We start from the raw sequence: 21,461 nt of genomic DNA on the forward strand, positions 1-21,461 counted from the left end.
ACATCCATTTGCACTGACACTTCGACGACGTTTGCAGCAGCATGGACTATCAGCTCGGAGACCATGGCTGCGGTTACCCTTGACGCTGCATCAAAGACAGGACCGCCTGCGATGGTGTACTCAATGACGCACCTGGGTGCACGAGTGGGAAAAGTCATTTTTTCGGATGAATCCAGGTTCTGTTTACAGTATCATGATGGCCGCATCCGTGTTTAACGACATCGCGGTGAACGCTCATTGGAAGCGTGTATTCGTCACCACCATACTGGCGTATCACCCGGCGTGATGGTATGGGGTGACATTGGTTACACGTCTCAGTCACCTCTTGTTCGCATTGACGGCACTTTGAACAGTGGACGTTACATTTCAGATGTGTTACGACCCGTGGCTCTACCCTTCATTCGATCCCTGCGAAACCCGGCATTTCAGCAGGATAATGCACGACCGCATGTTGCAGGTCCTGTACGGGCCTTTCTTGATACAGAAAATGTTGGACTGTTTCCCTGACCAGAACATTTTCCAGATGTCTCACCAATTGAAAAATCTGGTCAATGGTGGCCGTTCAACTGGCTCGTCACAATACGCCAGTCACTACTCTTGACGTACTGTGGTATCGTGTTGAAGCTGCATAGGCAGCTGTACCTGTACACGCCATCAAAGCCCTGTTTGACTCAATTCCCAGGCGCATCAAGGCCGTTATTACGGCCAGAGGTGGTTGTTTTGGGTACTGATTTCTTAGGATCTATGCACCCAAATTTTGAGTGAAAATGTAATCACATGTCAGTTCTAGTATAATATAATTGTCCAATGAATACCCGTTTATCATCTGCATTTCTTCTTGGTGTAGCAATTTTAGTGGCCAGTAGTGTACGTCCTCCCTGGACGGGAATGTACGTAACGTACGAGTGCCGGTTGTGACAGATGGACGACGACACGTGGAAGTTTCGGTCTGACCGTGATTCGTTCACGGGTAGCCGAAGAGGTTAAGGTGTCCGCTGGCCCAAAGCGAAAAGTCTGTTTTCGAGTGCCAGTCTGGCACAAATTTTCGTTGTGGACATTCCATTATACAGCCGATGGTGGTTCATATTCGCACCTGCGGATACGTTTCCTGTGTGAGTAGAAATGAACTACAGCGCCATTAACTCTCGACGCATTCAAGGAACTCTAATGGGAAGGAAGGCAGTATACTACTGACGTGAAAGCTGCGCCTTGTCGCCTATTCTATGCATCGCTCAACGTTAGAGCCGTACTCGTTCCGCTTGTAGTCTCTCGTGGATTTCCCACTTTTATTCTTTACGCGAGGGGTAGCTGTTACTAGTGTCCAGAGATCAGATCACCGTCGATCGATAGGACCGAGCCGTCGGCTATAGGGTGCGGCCGTGGTGTGTTTACGCAGCCCTGGCTCAGCAAGAGCGGCGAACACCTCTGCGTGACCTGGAGATAAGATAGGGGGAGGCCGTGCGGTCAGCGGCTGGCGGCTGGCGGCTGGCGGCTGGCGGCTGGAGCCCCGGCAGACACAGCCGCGATGCCGTCCGCCAGCGCCAGCGAGGCCCCGCGGCCGCCCAGCCGGCCGGCCAGCGCCAGCCCGCCGAGCTCGCCGCCGTCGGCCCCCACGTCGCCCCCGCGGCCGCGAGCCACCTCCGCCTCGCGGGCCGCCCCCGCCGCCCCCAGGCTCGCCGACGCCGACGCCGACGCCGTCGCCTCCGCCCCCTGCAGCCCCCGCGACAAGGCCGCCCCCGCGGAGCGCGAACACCTCCGCCACAAGCCGGCCGCCGCCAACGGACATGCCGGCGCCATCCGCCGCCACGTGGCCGGCGCGCCGACCACTGTCCAGGTCAGTTCGGCGGGATTCCCGATCCCAGAAACGCGAAAAAGAGTAAGCGTAAGACGAACCTCCCACTGCTGTGAGGGGACTGATGACCACAGCAGTGGTCAGAGCCACTTTGAACCACTGCTGTGATGGTCCGTGGTGCGGAAATAAGGAAGAATAGGGTTCATGCCCCGTCCATATCGTGGCTATTACAGACGGAGGGAAGAGAAAGTCTTCCAATCCATATGTGGCATACAGCAAACCAGTGCTTAATAGTATTTTAGTTGAAATATTTCCAATATAATGCCGGCCCTGGTGGCCGAGCGGATCTAGGCGCGTCAGTCCGGAACCGCGCAACTACTACGGTCGCAGGTTCGAATCCTACCTTGTACATCGATGTGTGTGATGTCCTTACGTTAGATAGATTTAAGTAGTTCTAAGTTCTAGGGGACTGATGACCTCAGATGTTAAGTCCCATATTTTTAAAAAAAATCCAATATATCGTAGACAAGCAGTCGTTCTGAAGCCCTCATCCTCTTCCTTTTCTTTCGTACGTCTGTAACGCTCTCTGTACTTATTGAGATGAATATCCGTTGTTCAGGAAGGCAGATTGCAGGAGTTCCAGTTCCGTCTGCACGCTATAGGCATCTGAGGTGGTACAGGCACAGTGGATCAAGGTCTTTAGATCGACCATCGCTTGTGCAGTATGATGGCCACTAGTAGATTGTAAATAAAGGTCAGCATGAGTGGCCTTCCAAAATTGTGCCAATTGTGCCGTAACACAATTTTCAGCATGTGTACGAAATTAATTTTACAGTGACTTTCGAAGGATATCTGTGTAGTCCTGACAACAAAGACTGATGCTCATTCATAAATTACAACAGAACGGCTAACGGGTAATGTAACGTTGGTAAGTCTTCAAGCCCAAAGGCCTGACTACTTAACGTGACACAAAAAGGATGCGTTTCAACTCACGCTCATGGTCTGTATTGACTCGAGCCCATGACTATGAATATTCGTGGCAGCGACGATGCCCCCAGGCCGTAAGTACTGTTTTCCCAAATGATTCGAGACCAGTTTTGGGATAGACTCCAAGTGGACCACAACCGAGTTACTTCTCTTCCCTCCGTATTAGTTAAAAACAGTCTTGGTTTGAATTTTACTTTTTTATTTTCAAAGGCCTTGATCGACCAAGCCCGTACCACCTCAGATGCCGATAGCCTGCAGACGAAACTGGAACTCGTGCAATTTCCCTTCCTGAACAACGGATAAGTACAGAGAACGTTACAGACGTACGAAAGACAAGGAAGAGGATGAGGGCTTCAGAACGACTGCTTGTCTACGATATATTGGAAATATTTCAACTAAATATTTCAACTAAAATAGGTGGAATATCAAAAGACATGAAGTTAAACTAATCATTCGAACTCCTTCCAAAATATCAGCGCTTTTTGGATGTTTTAAAGACGACTTAGTTGTGCAAAGCAAGTGTGTACAGGAGTCCGTGTGAGCGTGGAAAATCTTACATACCGCAAACGACGCGAACTGTGCAGGGTCGAGTTATAGAACATCAGCGGCATACTCCTCCTAGCAAGTAAGTGCGCTATCGCTGAACCCTATATTTCCACTGGTCATTCGATGAAATATAACGAAATAAAATTGTGGCCCATACATCAGTCTTTTGGAGTTGAGTCATCAATGAGTCAGTGGAAATACGAATGTGTGAGTCCATTATGAATCGAATTCTGCATAGGACCCGACTGCAGAAAAATTTCGTGCTCTAAGTAATCGGCGTCGTACTGCGATCTCACGATGCGAAGACAATCGTTTTGATATCGAAGAGGCGAGTTTTCACCACGGAGGACGCGCAGAGCAGCGCACAGACTTGCAGCAGAAGCGCATGCGCTCAAGGAACACGTACGCAATGCCAACTAGGACATCAAGCATGTGCCGGTGGAATCTTAAATAGGGGAGCTTGGTGTAGAGCTCGTTAGTGTTCGGCTGAAGATGGTCAGGAGAGACTGCGCCGAAATATCATAGCAGCAATTTACAGACACAGGGCAGTTCTTCCGAAATTTTATAGAAAATGCTGAAAATTATTGAACTCTGGGAGGCTGCACGGGACACCAAAGCAAATATTTTTCTCTAGTGTCATATTTTCCTGTGAGAATTTTTAAACTAGTAGGAGTTTTCTCGGGATACAAATTATTTAAACCAGAAACTCTGTACGTTGCATGGACGTTGAGAACACTTCTTCTAATGTGTCTTCCTGTGAGGCACCAATGAGGAGGGCATCAAATCTTACTTATAGTAGACGAAAAGTAATAAAACAATTTTAATTCTTTGTTGCTAAGAGACAACAACATAAACACAATGACTCCACTGACATGTAAACAAAGATTACACTGGCGGGTCACTTTCTATCTTATACAATCAAAGACAGAAGCAGTGTCCTTAAATTCTCTTGCTACTGCTTCTATCCGGGCAGTCAATTCCTGTTCTAATTCAGTAGGGGTTTTCTAAACAATGTGCGCATTTCTCAGCACCATAGAAGTTCCAGGGAGAGGGGGTTGGGAGGCGGGGGGCAAATCAGGGGATCAAGTAGGTTATGCGTAGGACCACCTCTGCCAATCCACTACTCTGGAGAATGTCTCTTAAAGAATCGGCGCACACGAATACTGAAATGTCCCGGCGTCCAGTCTTGCTGGAATCACATTCGCTGTCTTGCAGCGAGTGGAAAGTGATCTAGCAATTCTGGTAATGGTCTGTGAGGAAATTGTAATAATGCTTGCCATTTAATAGCCTAGGTAGGAGATATGACCCAATAAAGTAGACACCAACAACACTTTCCGACACATTCATGTAGAACTGCACTTGATGAGCACGAGGAAATGTGGTAGTTGGATTACACTCACTACAAACATGGTACTTGTGGATATTGAAGACCCCCAATGCTATGTAATAAGCACCAACCATATCAGTGTTCTCACTTTAGGTTTAACGTCCCATTGGTAAACGTGTACAGTGCTGCGTCAAGACGTACAACAAAATGTGAAAGCGGAACAGTTAATACAACTAAAGAGTGAAGTATGCACTCTACCGCTATACAACAAGTAATTACAACTGAAAAGTGGATACGCCCTCCACCGGGTTAAATAATACTCGCAAGAAATTATGACATTAGAAAAAAATATTTGTTTTTATGTCCGGTGCAAACTCCCACAGTTAGTCGGTTTAAACAATGTGTACCCTGTAGAAGAAAACATAAGGAGGGATAAATGAGAATGTGTAGTGGTTAGTACTCACTCAAGACAGAGTACTGTTTAAAATACGCGCTGAGTGTCAACCGTGTAGTAGTCGGACCCGGTGGTCGAGCGATATAGATATAGCGTGTGCCTGAAAATCGAGAGGTCGCAGATCGAAACCCGGCCAGAGCACTGAGACTTACAGTCTGTCTTTATTTTAGCCTCCTTCTCTCAACGACGTGAAGAGTCTCCAGGAATAGCACGTCTTTCGGATTCTACATTAAACTGTAAATCCCCTTTCCCTGGCTGAATAAATGGGATACAGTAGGGACACTGAATTCACCGAAGTGCCACCCAATTGAAAGACACACTCGGCCACTCGGCCATTGCGCCAGAGTGTATTATAAACCAAGAATGTTACATATGGGTTGATGGTTACGACTTATCAACGGATCTCTTTTACGCGCACCCAAACTCTCCGCTATTCAGAAACTCAAACCTAAATCACAGACTTCTTCCACTGTAATACCTCAAAAAAGCTGTGGAAATATATACCACCAGCGGTTGTTTTTGAGCGTATTATTTACTCTACTAGTTTCAAGGTATCAGTAGCGTCTGTCAAAAAATGTAACTGTAAAAGAAAGATAGAAATAAGAGAGAGAGAGAGAGAGAGAGAGAGAGAGAGAGAGAGAGAGAGAGAGAGAGAGAGAGAAAGTTGCTGTTCCATATTTCGAGAATACAAAACACTATTCGAAAGACTTCTACGGAATCAGGTTACTACAGTGGTTCCTGAATTATGCACATATAACACTCCGGAATTTCGGTATATTGGGGTCTAAAGAAAACGTTACTGAGGCGATTACTAGTAACTGAAGTATTCAAAAATAACGGCTGATGGCATATATTTCTACAACAATCCTATCGGTGACTGTGCCTCATTCCACATTTTTTATGATGGATTTACAATTACTTCGAATAAGGTATTCCAGCAGCTCTGTATATTTATGATTACATTGCGCCACTTAAGCATAAGTAATAGTTCTATAAACGCTTGTAAATGAAGAAAACGTGATTAAAGTATACCTTCACAGAAGTAGCCTTCAAGCGTAACACTTCGACGTTCCGTTGGCTTTACAACGATTACGGACGAATAAAAATCTGGCAAAGACGAGGCAATAAATACAAGTTTTCCTGTTCACTCGCCGTAGGGCGTTTTGGTCACTTTTTTGGTCAATCCAAGTGGTCAAAAGGCTCCTGCTGCATCACATTTCAGATGCTTCTAGTCATTTCATTTCCGACTTTCCCACTGCTCATGTTTCGTACAGAACCGTATTCCAGACACAACTTGTCATGCATATTTTCTCGTCCCAAGGCTTACGTTTTAGATGTTAGTCAAAGTTAAAGTAGCTCCACACTCAGGGAATGAGTATACGGCAGCAGATGCACGAATCCTGTACCGCCGTTCTATGCAAGACCCTAGAGAAGGTGGTTCACCGTTGCCTTCCTCCGACTTGTCATGAAGTGTCTTGTGGATGACTGTGACGAGTGCTTATACAGTTTAGAGTAGTGTTTGTGTTGTTATTGATGAAGGGAAGGGAGAGGGCGAAACCTGGTGATGGTACGTAGCCTATTCTCCTGGAACAGCACCAAAGGAGCTGCTCAGCTTAACGTTCTCATTCGATGGACGGATCACCAACAGTAGTGTGACATGCCCTCACTTCATCAGACTATGCGGACAAATTTGTAGTTCAGTGCAGAACATCGGCGTAAAGACTGATGACCAGGAACCTTACATCATCACCTGTCCTCACCGTGCCGCCCAAGTACTGATAGTGAAGACTTTCCACCGCCGCCATTCGAACCAGAAATTTTTTTGTTCTTGAGCAATCCTTGCGACTGTGTCTTTATTACGTGATCCTTCCCAATCTATTTTACTACCGAGGTAGGAAAATCTGACCACCTGTTCAAGAGGGTCTTTTCACATTTCAACAATTAGCCGTCCAGCGTATCCACCCGCTGCGGACATAATTACCATAGTTGTCCTTCTCTTTGTGGGCACATTATACGAGTAGCTATCAGCTAGCAAACGTTCTATTTCGTCGACAGTCCTTCTCATTATCTGTTGACAACCAACTACTACCAATCAAAATAAGTTATAAAATAATACACAGAATAAAGTGGATTCAGGTACCAGATGCCATAACTGGCTGAATGGGTGGAGGCGCAAAAGCAAAAAATCATTATTTCAGAAGGCCATTTGAAGGTACCATACAGGTAGATGACAATTGCAAGTAGTATGCAGATGAGAAAGTTTGGCCTGAACGTGGCCAATTATGAGCAAAAGTAAGTGAAAAAATTAATTACTGTGCTGATGCCAACAGCATAACAAGGCTAGAAAGTTACCGGCCGAAGTACGATTACGAATGACGAATGGATCGGTGTATTACACACAGTGAAATGATCCTCAGCACAGGAACACAAACCTGATTCCTCCTGCCGGCACACCTCCAGTAAAGCAGACCTGGAGGAAGACCACTGTAAACCGTAGCCGAAACGTCAGTTTAGTTGAGTGACACCTACATTACAACGTGACGTGTCATCATACCCTGAAAACTCTTATGTTTGAGGACATGGGCCGCAGAAGCCTTCGCACTTACAACTGAGCTTGTACTCAAAACTAGTCTACAAGTCCCTATTGGTTAGTCCTAAGTTAGCTTCTCCACGGTTACCTTTAATTGTTTCAGGTAATATCGTGATGCTTCCTCCATAAAAACTGAGCTTAATTTACTATCCCGTCCTTGTCCACATTTTTATTCGCTTGCAATGACTACGAAGTCAACGGGACATTAATGCGTTGCTCATAAAAACAATTTCCATCTACGAGGATAAAGAATGTTTCTCCTTATTCTATATTCATCTGTAACCCTGTCATCAATATGCACAATCTAATCGCAGATGTAGAGAGCTGCAGGAATACTTTACAGGAGGCATTCCGACGGGAGAAGTCATGGTTTTAGATTTGGATCTCTGTGTGTCCTAGAGACATCAGTTAACCAATCGTAAACAATGGTCAGTCTGTAACTTTCTGGACTTATGCAGTTAGTACTTAGAAAGTATTTTCTACCAGCGAACTATCTAATAGTCAGTAAGATATTAGAACAGAATTGTTAATAAGTAATGAACCCAGTAGCAGTTCAGTTGTAATTTCTTGATGAGTATTAGAGAATCAATAAGGACTTCACTGTAAATCTGATTTCATTTAGAAGCAAACACAAGGACGGGTAAATGAGATTGTCATCTGATCAGACCTGCAGAATTTTGTAGAATTTTAGATGTTTTTTGCTCGAGTATCATGTCGTTTTTGGAAACCCAGAATCTGCTCTGTAGGAATCAACATGGATTCCGGAAACAGCAATCGTGAGAGACCCAACTCGCTTTATTTGTTCACGAGACCCAGAAAATATTAGATACATCGTGTGAGACCCAACTCGCTTTATTTGTTCATGAGGCCCAGAATATATTAGATACAGGCTCCCAGGAAGAAGCTGTTTTTCTTGACTTCCGGAAGGCGTTCGATACAGTTCCGCACTGTCGCCTGATAAACAAAGTAAGAGCCTACGGAATATCAGACCAGCTGTGTGGCTGGATTGAAGAGTTTTTAGCAAACAGAACACAGCATGTTGTTATCAATGGAGAGACGTCTACAGACGTTAAAGTAACCTCTGGCGTGCCACAGGGGAGTGTTATGGGACCATTGCTTTTCACAATATATATAAATGACCTAGTAGATAGTGTCGGAAGTTCCATGCGGCTTTTCGCGGATGATGCTGTAGTATACAGAGAAGTTGCAGCATTAGAAAATTGTAGCGAAATGCAGGAAGATCTGCAGCGGATAGGCACTTGGTGCAGGGAGTGGCAACTGACCCTTAACATAGACAAATGTAATGTATTGCGAATACATAGAAAGAAGGATCCTTTATTGTATGATTATATGATAGCGGAGTAAACACTGGTAGCAGTTACTTCTGTAAAATATCTGGGAGTATGCGTGCGTAATGATTTGAAGTGGAATGATCATATAAAATTAATTGTTGGTAAGGCGGGTACCAGGTTGAGATTCATTGGGAGAGTCCTTAGAAAATGTAGTCCATCAACAAAGGAGGTGGCTTACAAAACACTCGTTCGACCTATACTTGAGTATTGCTCATCAGTGTGGGATCCGTACTAGATCGGGTTGACGGAGGAGATAGAGAAGATCCAAAGAAGAGCGGCGCGTTTCGTCACAGGGTTATTTGGTAACCGTGATAGCGTTACGGAGATGTTTAACAAACTCAAGTGGCAGACTCTGCAAGAGAGGCGCTCTGCATCGCGGTGTAGCTTGCTCGCCAGGTATCGAGAGGGTGGGTTTCTGGATGAGGTATTGAATATATTGCTTCCCCCTACTTATACCTCCCGAGGAGATCACGAATGTAAAATTAGAGATATTAGAGCCCGCACGGAGCCTTTCAGACAGTCGTTCTTCCCGCGAACCATAGGCAAGTGGAACAGGAAAGGGAGGTAATGACAGTGGGACGTAAAGTGCCCTCGGCCACACACCGTTGGGTGGCTTGCGAAGTATAAATGTAGATGTACTTACAAAAAACAGAGGGCTGTTTGACGTGCGTAGCAAATGGCCCTAAGAGTTGTGTCCGTTATAGGCATTAGGCAACAATCAAAACAAGCTTATCTAATGCCAGGATAAAATACCAATAGCTTTTTACAAGCAACACAGTGAAGCTCGGATTACATTTAAGATACAACTTCATTAATAATTCCTAGACTTTTCTTGTGTGTAAAGCCTATCGTCATCATAGCTATTAGAAACGATCTATTGCGTAATGCCCTATTTGCTTGTAAAATCACTGCTGTCAGCGGTACCCAATCCCGGTGGACATTGCTATCTCTTGATTCGAAAGACGACACACTAACTGGATAGTTTAAAAAATATATTGCTTTACAACTGGAGGATTGTTATTAGAATAATTTACAGAGATTCAGTGAAAATGCAGTGTGAAATCTTGAGAATGACTAGACCCCTGCAGTTATCCGCAGCATTTACGAGATACTGTTATACTATAAGCCGAAATGACGCTCTTCATCAGTATACTCCACCGGAAAGCCGTATGTCATGTGTCACGTTGCAGGTAAGAAGCTAGAGCCTCAGTATAGTCAGGACAGAGTGAAAAAGTACATCAATAGGTAGAATCTCCAACAGTCACTAGTTCTCTCTTGTGACAAAACAAAGGAATGAGGAACAAAGATGAAGTAGGAACGTTAGAGCACCACTTCTATCAATTCCATATGCTATGTCAAATCTTCCAGAATGCAGCACACGTAATCTTTGATTGTGTCTTTCCACATTGTCTTATCATAGCGAAAATGGTGTCCCTTAACCGTTTCTACAGTGTCGCATTGAATTCAATTACTAACTAGCTTCTCACCTGACTAAATACGCTGTGCAATATACAACGAGATAAATGAACATCTATGAATGTAATGTCATTTATAAGGCAGACGCAAGGCTACGTTCCCCTTGCAAAATGCTAGTATGTTTGTGAGAGAGCTAGATTGGTCAGTGAAAATACTCTGTGATGAATTTGATTCTTTTACGTGATTGCGGAAAGATGCCCAAGATTTGAACTCTTGTTAACTGACGTCTTAAGACTTTTATTGTCTAGCCTGAAGTCAATCACACGCCTGTTACCACCTAGCGTTTCCATATGACATGCGTGGTATGAGCCGCCCTCGGAGATATATACTGTTCATGGGCTTCTTAAACTGGTGTCTTTCTTCCCTAGGACTGTTCGCACAACTCCACAGTGATTCACTAAATCTCCTGGAGTTATCATTCTTTTATTTCCACTCCATATAGTATTCCCGTTACGAAATCATGAACCTTGAATTTAACTTCAGATGGGATGCTGTTTGTATGTATCATTTGGGAGAGCAGAGGGAAAGGAGGAGGTGAGTTTAATCTCCCCCCCTCCTTCCTTCTCCCATCTATTGTCCACATTAAACAATGGTCAGTCCATGTAATTAATAAGCAAACTCTTTCATGAAGATTTGAGAGGAGCGAAAATTACACTAAACTTTCAAGTTTACTTAGCTTGTCATGTTGGGGTTGTTCGAGTTCTTCTTGTCTAGTGGTGTAGTTCTTGAAGTTGAAAATCTAGCATCAAGTCCTCACAGTTGGTTTGATCTAAATAAATTGGAAGTTTGTTGTTACAGAATTTTTTACATAAATATATTTTCCACTGATTTTCTCACATTTTAGTATATCATACAGAATTTTGATTTTTCACATTAACAAAGCCGAAATTACATTGTTCGCCCCTATTATATAAAAGTACATCCGATCACATCAGAAGCAGGCTTACGACTCTCACACTCTGCGGAAATAATATTCTAAAGGGTTTGCAATTTTTTTCTTAACAAATGAATTCCTACAAGTTTTCTTTAAATTATTAATTTCTATTATTATTTCATAAATAACTCCAGAAGTAATCGTAGTAAACAGTACAGAATTGCGTAGTTAATAATAGAAATTTTAAGCGTGCAAATAATTCGTAATTTCAAATGTTTCTAAAAAATAATTTTAACTGTACATTCAGAACTAGTACTTATCTATTATAACATCGAAACTGAAATATTTTCTAAAGTAGTTCATTTTCATAAATTTTAGCTTGAAATGTAACATGCTGTGTATAAAGTTATACGAAAGTCCACAGAAAAGCTACTCAGATAAAACTGACCTGCACAAAATTCGAAAAATAATACTGGTATCGACAGCTTTTTTACTGTTGAGGAAATGTAATTCTAGAGGAGCATGTTCGTTACAAGAGGGAGATAAGAAACCAGCGGTGCAGTCGCCTGAATTTGTATGGGAGACCTTCTAAAAGCGTACTTACGCTTGCCAGTACAGCTCAGCAGCTTCATTAATCTGGTACACGTTTTCTGACGGATCTGGGTCACTTCTGTATCTCCTAAGCTTGCCTCTTACTCCTTACGCTTTATGAGCGGATGAGCTAACATGGTGCTAGTAAGTTCCGTATTACATCACGAGTGCACGAAGATAAAAAGTTGCTGCTGAAATGAATCGCGCCAACTTGTTTTGTAAATAGATGATATGATCCTGAAAAATCTGCTGCTGGAAATTAAAAGAGCGTTACAAGCAAAACTCTCCTAAACTAATCTCCTGTAACGGCACGTGCCTCAGAAATTTGTTACCTCTTATCCCACGTCTAAGGTCGTTACATGTACTCTCAGGATGATACTGCTCAGATTAATTTCAACACGTGCCTGCACATAATGTATGTAATTCAATATTTGTACATTCCTCTTTTGAGTTTACTTCACCTAGAACACTATCGGACACTTTTACAACTACAGAACATGCGCGCAACTTTGATCCGTCGACTACTGCGCGTATGATTTAACCTCAACGCTGATATCTGAAAGTAAATCACGCACAAGAATATCTAGTTCCCTGGGCCCGCATGAGTGAGCGCTGTACATACAGAGCGAAGCAAATGTATTAACACAACAACTGTACTCTAAGCTAAAATTGTCATACCTTTTCCTTTCTGAACCACTCTTGCTTTTAACGACATTCAGCTGTGTTGAAACTCTTGCGTCTTTTCATTTGAAAGATCACTTTTATTTTGCCGAGTCTAACGTTTATGCCCAATTTTATAAAAAATGTGTGAACTAGTGCTGGTTTTGCTTGATTGCGATGGCTGTAAGGTTTCGTTGTGGCCCTATGAAAGTGACGGCTTTCAAACGTGTTCTGAAGTTCCAAGTAAAAAATTTTATGAGTCTATTCAGACGTATATCTATCGAGATAACGTAATATCTTTTACAGTCAGGAGCACGGACAAATTGTATCGCAGTACTACACTCTTCATCACAAATCCCATACCACAATGCCTAAAACAATAGCTACCTGAATGCCTGTCAGTGTAACAATTGTAGGTATTGTCACAATTTTCTACTCATAAAATATTCGTAGTAAAGATAATTTCGTAGGGAAGTTTGTTTATCTAAAAGCCATAAACATGCGATATTTTAGGAGGTCAGCAACAAAACTGCACCCTTTATAGGTGTAAAAAATTATAGACGGTAATTAGTAAAGCCATAAAACGCTTGTGGGCTTACATTGTTAACCAACAACTTACCTTAGTGCATTGTTGATTTCTAGGGGCTGAACGTTTACAGAGAAGAATATAACAAGAATCACTGAAATTATTTTATGATAGAGAACATTCTGTGTTATATGTATAATATGGAATATGTCTAAAACGTATAGTACGAAACTATTCAGCATCATGTAATTCAGAGCTTAACACCAGTAAGCGTGTGTTCTTACAAGCATTGATAATAACAGTTGTGAGCAATCTGAAGGGAATTCGTTTACAACAAATAACTTAAAAAATAAAGAGGAAAATAAAATCCCAGAACTACCGAAGGTTCACAACATTGGGTTTAACATTCTGTCTGCTAGACGAGCAATGATACATTGCATAAAATTCATACGTACTTAAACTGACTGAGCACGTGTGGTAACTGCATCTTCGAAGGGCTTCCTGCGTAGGATTTCACGACACAGATTAGTTTCGTACGCATCTCAAAAAATTTTTGAGGAATTTGTTAGGCAAAATACCGATTGCTGGTTATGAAATTAATGATCGACTATGTGAGTATTCTGAATGATACTTAATGCACAGACGTTTCACCTCAGAAGATCAATGCGAAAACAAGCGACAGGAAGACGAAAATGAAAAAGGGCGCACAGCAATCGACACAAAGCAATTTTTAAAGTAAATGGCCAAAAGTAGGATTTCATCTGCCACTCTGTGGTTTGTGTGTCTGTGTGTATGCGTTTTAGAATACGTAGCCCCTAACAGCAGCCGAAGCAGCATCACTGCCGAACAGTCTTCGCGCGTGAAACCTTGATAAACCTGAAGGATGCCAAAGTACTGTGACGTGAGATAGAAACACATCGCTGACAATTTACACTAGAGCAAAATTGAATTTAACTATTGCGAAACTAAGTTCTATAAATAAATTAACTTTTAAATAACATTTATTTTGCTAGATACGTAAACTGATAATGTTTACTGTGATAATATTCTGTGTTTTGGTTCGCATTTTAGCAATTTTATGAACGCTGATAATTATTCCTTTTCACGTGGATTTTTTGAGACACTCTTCAGAAATGTTGTGAATAAATACTACGAATTTCACTGAAATACAATACGTATCTCTTTATTTTTACTTTAAGTTATCCTTGAACGTCCCTTATGTTTGCTTAGCTGAATGGAAACATTATACCTCCGCAAAAGTAGTGCCCACCGTATATTTCTAGTCATGTAGTTCGGTACTCAACTCCAGAACTGTAGAGACGTCGCCTGTTGGTATGTTTGTTGGCTTGTGGTTGTCCCAGTCTTCTGCCCGATGCAGGCTTGCTTTCTTGACTGTTACTCTACTTGCGAGTTCAATTATCGTGGCTCTCTAGAAAAAGTGGCTCGGTAGTAAAGTGATACACTGTAAATCCAAAGGCCTCGGATTCTATCCCTGATAAACCCTAGGATTTTTCATCTGTCAGTAATCACTTCTTTCATGTCTAGAAATGTTTGTTGATTTAAAAAAAGTAGAGTTGCACCGGGGTTGGAAATCCACTTAAAACTGTTGGTCCCCCTTTACTCGGCTGAGGAAGACAGTTCAGACGTCGGACAAAGTTAACAGCATACCTCCTCCAACAGGACCATGTCTAGGTGCTCAAAACAGTCTTTGGCTAGAGGATTGTTTTACTTTTAGAAGGTGTTTGTTTTTATCTGAGTTAGAAAATTGTCAAGTAACGTAGCTTTAAGTGAATTAAGGAAAATAGAACATGGGTAGGCTGACTTTTACACGAGCTGTGCAGTGCATTTCATTACCAGTTTGTATGTCTACTGCCGAGTGACTCGTAAGATGTGTGTCTATTGGAAAAACCTTACTGATGATAATTTCTTACCGTGAGAATCATTCTTTAGCTTCTCCGCACCAGAAATCGAAATACTTGACAGCAAAGTGTTTTCCGTTGAATCATGAAACTTGGCAAGAAGCAAGGTTTCGCTATATAAATAAACGAAAAAAACCGAAAATTGTGAATCTGTAATTATATCAGATAAAAAAATTGTCGTTATTTATCAGACTGTCCGTCTGTCTGTTTCTCCTCAGGAACTGGTTGGTGCATCAAATTGGTAGCTGTTACCTCTTTTTACCCGACGTGATGTAAAACTCTGCGTGGGTGTTTCCTTACGTTTTACTGGCCAGCTCAAGTTTTGAAACCTGCTAACTGAATGATTTGTTCGCAATCATTTATTATTGCTCTTAAGGCTGCATTCCTCAGATGGTAAAAAGGAAACTCTTATAGAATCACTCTGTTGTCCCCCAGTCTATCAGTCTATTTGTTCGACTATTCAGAACTATTTTCTCAGCAACGAATACACGTATCATATTGAAATTTGTGTCACTAAGATCTACAATCCCTGGGCAATATAAAAAATGAAGCATCTAAGTCAATGTAGCCAAAAGATACAGCCATTAGTGCCACATCACATACACTACTGGCCATTAAAATCGCTACACTAAGAAGATCACGTACTACAAACGCGAAATTTAACTGACAGGAAGAAGATGCTGTGATATGCAAATGATTAGCTTTTCAGAGCATTCACACAAAGTTGGCGCCGGTGGTGACACCTACAACGTGCTGAATTGAGGAAAGTTTCCAACCGATTTCTCATACACAGACAGCAGTTGGCAGGCTTTGCCTGGTGAAACGTTGTTGTGATGCCTCGTGTAAGAAGGAGAATTGCATACCATCACGTTTCCGACTTTGATAAAGGTCGGATTGTAGCCTATCGAGATTGCGGTTTATCGTATCGCGACATTGCTGTTCGCGTTGATCGAGATCCAATGACTGTTAGCACAATATGGAATCGGTGGGTTCAGGAGGGCAATACGGAACGCCGTGCTGGATCCCCACGGCCTCGAATTACTAGCAGTCGAGATGACAGGCATCTTATCCGCATGGCTGTAACGGATCGTGCAGCCACGTCTGGATTCGTGAGTCAACAGATGGGGACGCTTCCAAGACAACAACCATCTGCCCGAACAGTTTGAAGACTTTTGCAGCAGCATGGACTAAAAGCTCGACAGGCTGCGGTTACCTTTGACGCTACATCACAGACAGGAGCGCCTGCGATGGTGTACTCAACGACGAACCTGGGTGCACGAATGGCAAAACGTCATTTTTTCGGATGAATTCAGGTTCTGTTTACAGCATCATGATGATCGCATCCGTGTTTGGCGACATCGCGGTGAACGCATATTGGAAGCGTGTATTCGTCATCGCCATACTGGCGTATCACCCGGCGTGATGGTATGGGGTGCCATTGGTTACACGTCTCGGTCACCTCTTGTTCGCATTGACGGCACTTTGAACAGTGGACGCTATATTTCAGATGTGCTGCGACCCGTGGTTCTACCCTTCATTCGATCCCTGTGAAACCCTACATTTCAGCAGGATAATGCACGACCGCATGTTGCAGGTCCTGTACGGGCCTTTCTGGATACAGAAAATTTTCTACTGCTGCCCTGGATAGCGCATTCTCCAGATATCTCACCAATCGAAAACGTCTGGTCAATGGTGGCCGTTCAACTGGCTCGTCACAATACGCCAGTCACTACTCTTGATGAACTGAGGTATCGTGTTGAATCTGCATGGGTAGCTGTACCTGTACACTCTATCCAAGCTCTGTCTGACTCAGTGCCCAGGCGTATCAAGGCCGTTATTATGGCCAGAGGTGGTTGTTCTGGGTACTGATTTCTCGGGATCTATGCACCAAAATTGAGTGAAAATATAATCACATGTCAGTTCTAGTATAATATATTTGTCCAATGAATACCCGTTTATCATCTGCATTTATTATTGGAGTAGCAATTTTAATGGGCCGTAGTGTTTTTGATACAAACTCACTCAAACGTACAGGGTACTTCCTGTTGGCCTGGAGTCATGAAATTTACCAAGAGGCAAGGTTTCACACTACAACCAAAGGAAAAAAATCCGAAAATTGTTAATCTGTAATTATATCACAAGATTTTTTGTTTATTTGTTGTTATCGGGCTCTCCGTCTGTCCATCCTCCTGTTAAGACCGCTTTCTCTCAGGAACGGACAGTCATGAAGTTTAAATTTATGCCACATACTAAAATATGCGGTCCCTTGACGGTATAGTAAACGTTAGCTGCAAAATCAATTAAATGAAAAGATACGGCGATTTAAGTCACATATTTTGCCATTTGCGAACTCGCTCATCAAAAGTTATGGGGTACTTCCTGTTGGGCTAGAATCATGAAACTTAGCAAGAAGCAATGTTTCACTGTGCAGATAAAGGAAAAATCCGAAAATCGTGAATTTTTAATTATAACACCTGATAAAAATTGTCCTTATTTATCAGACTGTCTGTTCGTCCGTATTTCGTTTTTTTTTTCTTTCAGGAACTGTTTGGTGTATGAAGTTGGTAGCTGTTACTGTTCGTTAAAATTTCTTACTCCATCATAGTCCAGTGACAATTTCCTTTTACCCCGCAGCGGTTGTTGCATTTCACCAGAGCTCTTAAAAAACGTCGGCAATTTTCATTTATTTCCGGGTGTCATATATCTTCTCGAATACTGAACATTGGCCGTGTCGTGTTTCATTTACAGCGTTTTGGACTTCAAAGCACTTCACAGCGTCTGACGCCCTCACATCTACTCACGCTAAAGACAGTTGTAAGAGGATGAGGGTCTAGCGAATGTTCGCGACCGTCCTTGGGTCCAGAAAGTGAACTATCCAGGAAGGGTAGCTGTCTTCCCTATAGAGGGATTTATGAGGAGAGATTTATGGCGGCTCTGCTTAAAGCCAGCCGCACACAACAAAGCAGGTATTGAAATCGGTAAAATTTTGTTACACATTACGATAAATAGTGTCAGTCGTTGGTGAAAAACCCTAATTACTACTCTAACTTACGTAGCCGTGGGAAGCACACCAAGACGAAGCAGCTCATCATCAGCTACACAACACTAGCTGCGTTTCAAATTAATTTCACTTTTCTTGCAACCACAGCTGCATACTACGGACAGTTATTGATTACACCGTAATTGTGCAGTATCCATCACTATGCTGTCTCATTAATTTATTGCATCAATGTGCACGATTAATATGCAGTGGATTGCTGCCAAGGAAAGATATATGATAAATGCTCCGAGACTGAAGCGAACTTATTTGTACAGCAGGCAGTGGCTAATGTCGTTGTTTTGTTGGAGTTTATCATCCTGTCGACATCGAGGTCATCAAGGAGAGGGAGTATTTGGTACTTTATCGGCGAAGGAACGGCCGTGAACTTCTTAAAGGAACGCAGACTCCAATCCCGTGAATGATTTTAATGTATAACGGAACAGCTGAAGGGGAACCGTTGCAAATGGATTAGGAACGCAGAAGTTCTGGTCACGAGTGCGATGTTTTGAGAATTCTGGTACAGAAGAAACGGAAATGATGGGTTTATTAACCAATTGTTCGTCACAAAATATTAGTGGGTGACTGATTTTCGACATCGAACTGTGTACATACGTACGATTCACGACCAAGCGTCACAGCTTCGTTCTGTATTTCTGCATTTCGTTTCCATGCAGCTGAGCATTATCTCCGACGTTTTTTGATTTGCTGCCCAGTGAAAGAACACTTCTGTAGTAAACTGGCTGTTCACTGCCACTGAGTTACTATTATAGAAACTCACAACATCGTAAGTAACATTTTATAGCGCGAAAACAATACCGTCAAATGGGATGAACAGAAACAGTTTTAAATTTTGAAGGAAAAAATTAATAATTAAAAAATGAAAATGAAAATTGTGTGGGATTATGAACCTATGACTTAAACTTAATTTATTATGTCTTGTGTCCTAGGTCATGATTTTATAACATAAAAAAATAAAAACTTGGTGTTTCTATTCAACACGCAGAGACGGGTGAATAGAACAGCAGTGTTAATCTTTTTATTTTTTCTATTTATGGGTACTTTGGATGAATAGTGATACATAAAAATCTGTTTTCTTTTTAGACGCACAAGAAACAAAGCTTATCTGGGTCAAAAATTTTTTATTCTTGACAGTGTTAAGCATTGAGATTTACTTGCAAATAAAGAGCGTTATATCTCTAATTACGTTATTGTAACGTTAAACTAATGAACTTGGTTTATTTGTTTATTCATTAAGCCACAGATATCATGTTAAAAATGATATCATTTTTAACATGATATCTTTGAATCTACAAGTCGTATCAGGAAAAGTAACAAAGAGTTTTCGAACACCTCCTTGACTAAAAAGTGACTTCTCACCTTTTAAAATAAATGTGTGTAATCGGTCTTGCTTTTTCAGAAAAGAACATAACCTTTACTTATAAATAACAAATTTTACATTAGTACACTCTAAATGACTGCTAACTTTTTCTAGGACTGAAACAGTACGATGTGACACGTTGGCATCATTCTGGAGGCTTTTAACAGCGTGGTGACTCACAATTTCTTTCTTTATCTTTCTCTGATGAAATCATACCTCTGACCCTCCAACTCAAGGGTTTCTGCACATGTCTGCCACTGCAAATACTGCGTGAACGTACTGTACATCACAGCTTATCGCAGCAGCGAGTGACTTGTGGCAGATAAAGTTTTTGCTTCTCTCTATTACCAATGTAGTGAGGTCCATTCATTTTAATATATCTTCGAAAGCTATGCAGCAGCAGAAATTAGCATGCAGGGCTAGTTGTACGAGAAAAAGCTGTTGATCAGCAGAACTTCAATTAAACGCTAGTCTACAGAATTTTACGGCAAATAAAGGGAAATCTCAAGTTCGTCCGTTTCTCGGAAACCATTTTGTTCCTAAAAAAATACGAGTTTAGGACATTTCTATTAATACAGGGTGTTACAAAATGGTTCGGCCAAACTTTCAGGAAACATTCCTCACACACAAAGAAAGAAAATATGTTATGTGGCCATGTGTCCGGAAACTCTTACTTTCCATGTTAGAGCTCATTTTACTACCTCTCTTCAAATCACATTGATCATGGAATCGAAACACACAGCAACAGAACGTACCAGCGTGACTTCAAACACTTTGTTACAGGAAATGTTCAAAATGTCCCCCGTTAGCGAGGATACATGCATCCACCCTCCGTCGCATGGAATCCCTGATACGCTGATGCAGCCCCGGAGTATAGCGTATGGTATCACAGCCGTCCACAATACGAGCCCGAAGAGTCTCTACATTTGGTATCGGGGATGCGTAGACAACAGCTTTCAAATGCCCCCATAAATGAAAGTCAAGAGGGTTGAGGTCAGGAGAGCGTGGAGGCCATGGAATTGGTCCGCCTCTACCAATCCATCGGTCACCGAATCTGTTGTAGAGAAGCGTACGAACACTTCGACTGAAATGTACAGGAGCTCCATCGTGCATGAACCACATGTTGTGTCGTACTTGTAAAGGCACATGTTCTAGCAGCACAGGTAGAGTATCCCGTATGAAATCATGATAACGTGCTCCATTGAGCGTAGAACATGGGCCCAATCAAGACATCACCAACAATGCCTGCCCAAACGTTCACAGAAAATCTGTGTTGATGACGTGACTGCACAATTGCGTGGGGATTCTCGTCAGCCCACACATGTTGACTGTGAAAATTACAATTTGATCACGTTGGAATGATGCCTCATCCGTAAAGAGAACATTTGCACTGAAATGAGGATTGACACATTATTGGATGAACCAACCATTCGCAGAAGTGTACCCGTGGAGGCCAATCAGCTGCTGCTAGTGCCTGCATACGCTGTGCATGGTACGGAAACAACTGGTTTTCCCGTAGCACTCTCCGTACAGTGACGTGGTCAACGTTACCTTGTACAGCAGCAACTTCTCTGACTCTGACACTAGGGTTATCGTCAGCTGCACGAAGAATTGCCTCGTCCATTGCAGGTCTCCTCGTCTTTCTAGGTCTTCCCCAGTCGCGAGTCATCGGCTGGAATGTTCCGTGCTCCCTAAGACGCCGATCAATTGCTTCGAACGTCTTCCAGTCGGGACACCTCCGTTCTGGAAATCTGTCACGATAAAAACGTACCGCGCCACGGCTATTGCCCCGTGCTAATCCATACATCAAATGGGCAACTGCCAATTCCGAATTTGTAAACATTGCATTGACTACAAAACCACGTTCTCGATGAGCACTAACGTGTTGGTGCTACGTACTGATGTGCTTGATGCTAGTGCTGTAGAGCAATGAGTCGCATGTCAATACA

General features: G+C 42.5%; 1 protein-coding gene across 1 annotated transcript in view; it reads left to right on the forward strand.

Moving 5' to 3' along the window:
* Positions 1-1,507: 1,507 nt before the first annotated feature.
* Positions 1,508-21,461, forward strand: part of LOC126336938 (uncharacterized) — a 209,706-nt gene continuing 189,752 nt past the window's right edge. Inside the window, exon 1 of the mRNA XM_050001115.1 lies at positions 1,508-1,834. Within this exon, the coding sequence (XP_049857072.1) occupies positions 1,526-1,834 (309 nt within the window). The 5' untranslated portion in view covers positions 1,508-1,525. The remainder of the gene's footprint in view (positions 1,835-21,461) is intronic.

Source organism: Schistocerca gregaria, chromosome 2 (assembly GCF_023897955.1).
Source record: "Schistocerca gregaria isolate iqSchGreg1 chromosome 2, iqSchGreg1.2, whole genome shotgun sequence".
NCBI classification, from domain to species: Eukaryota; Metazoa; Arthropoda; class Insecta; order Orthoptera; family Acrididae; genus Schistocerca; species Schistocerca gregaria.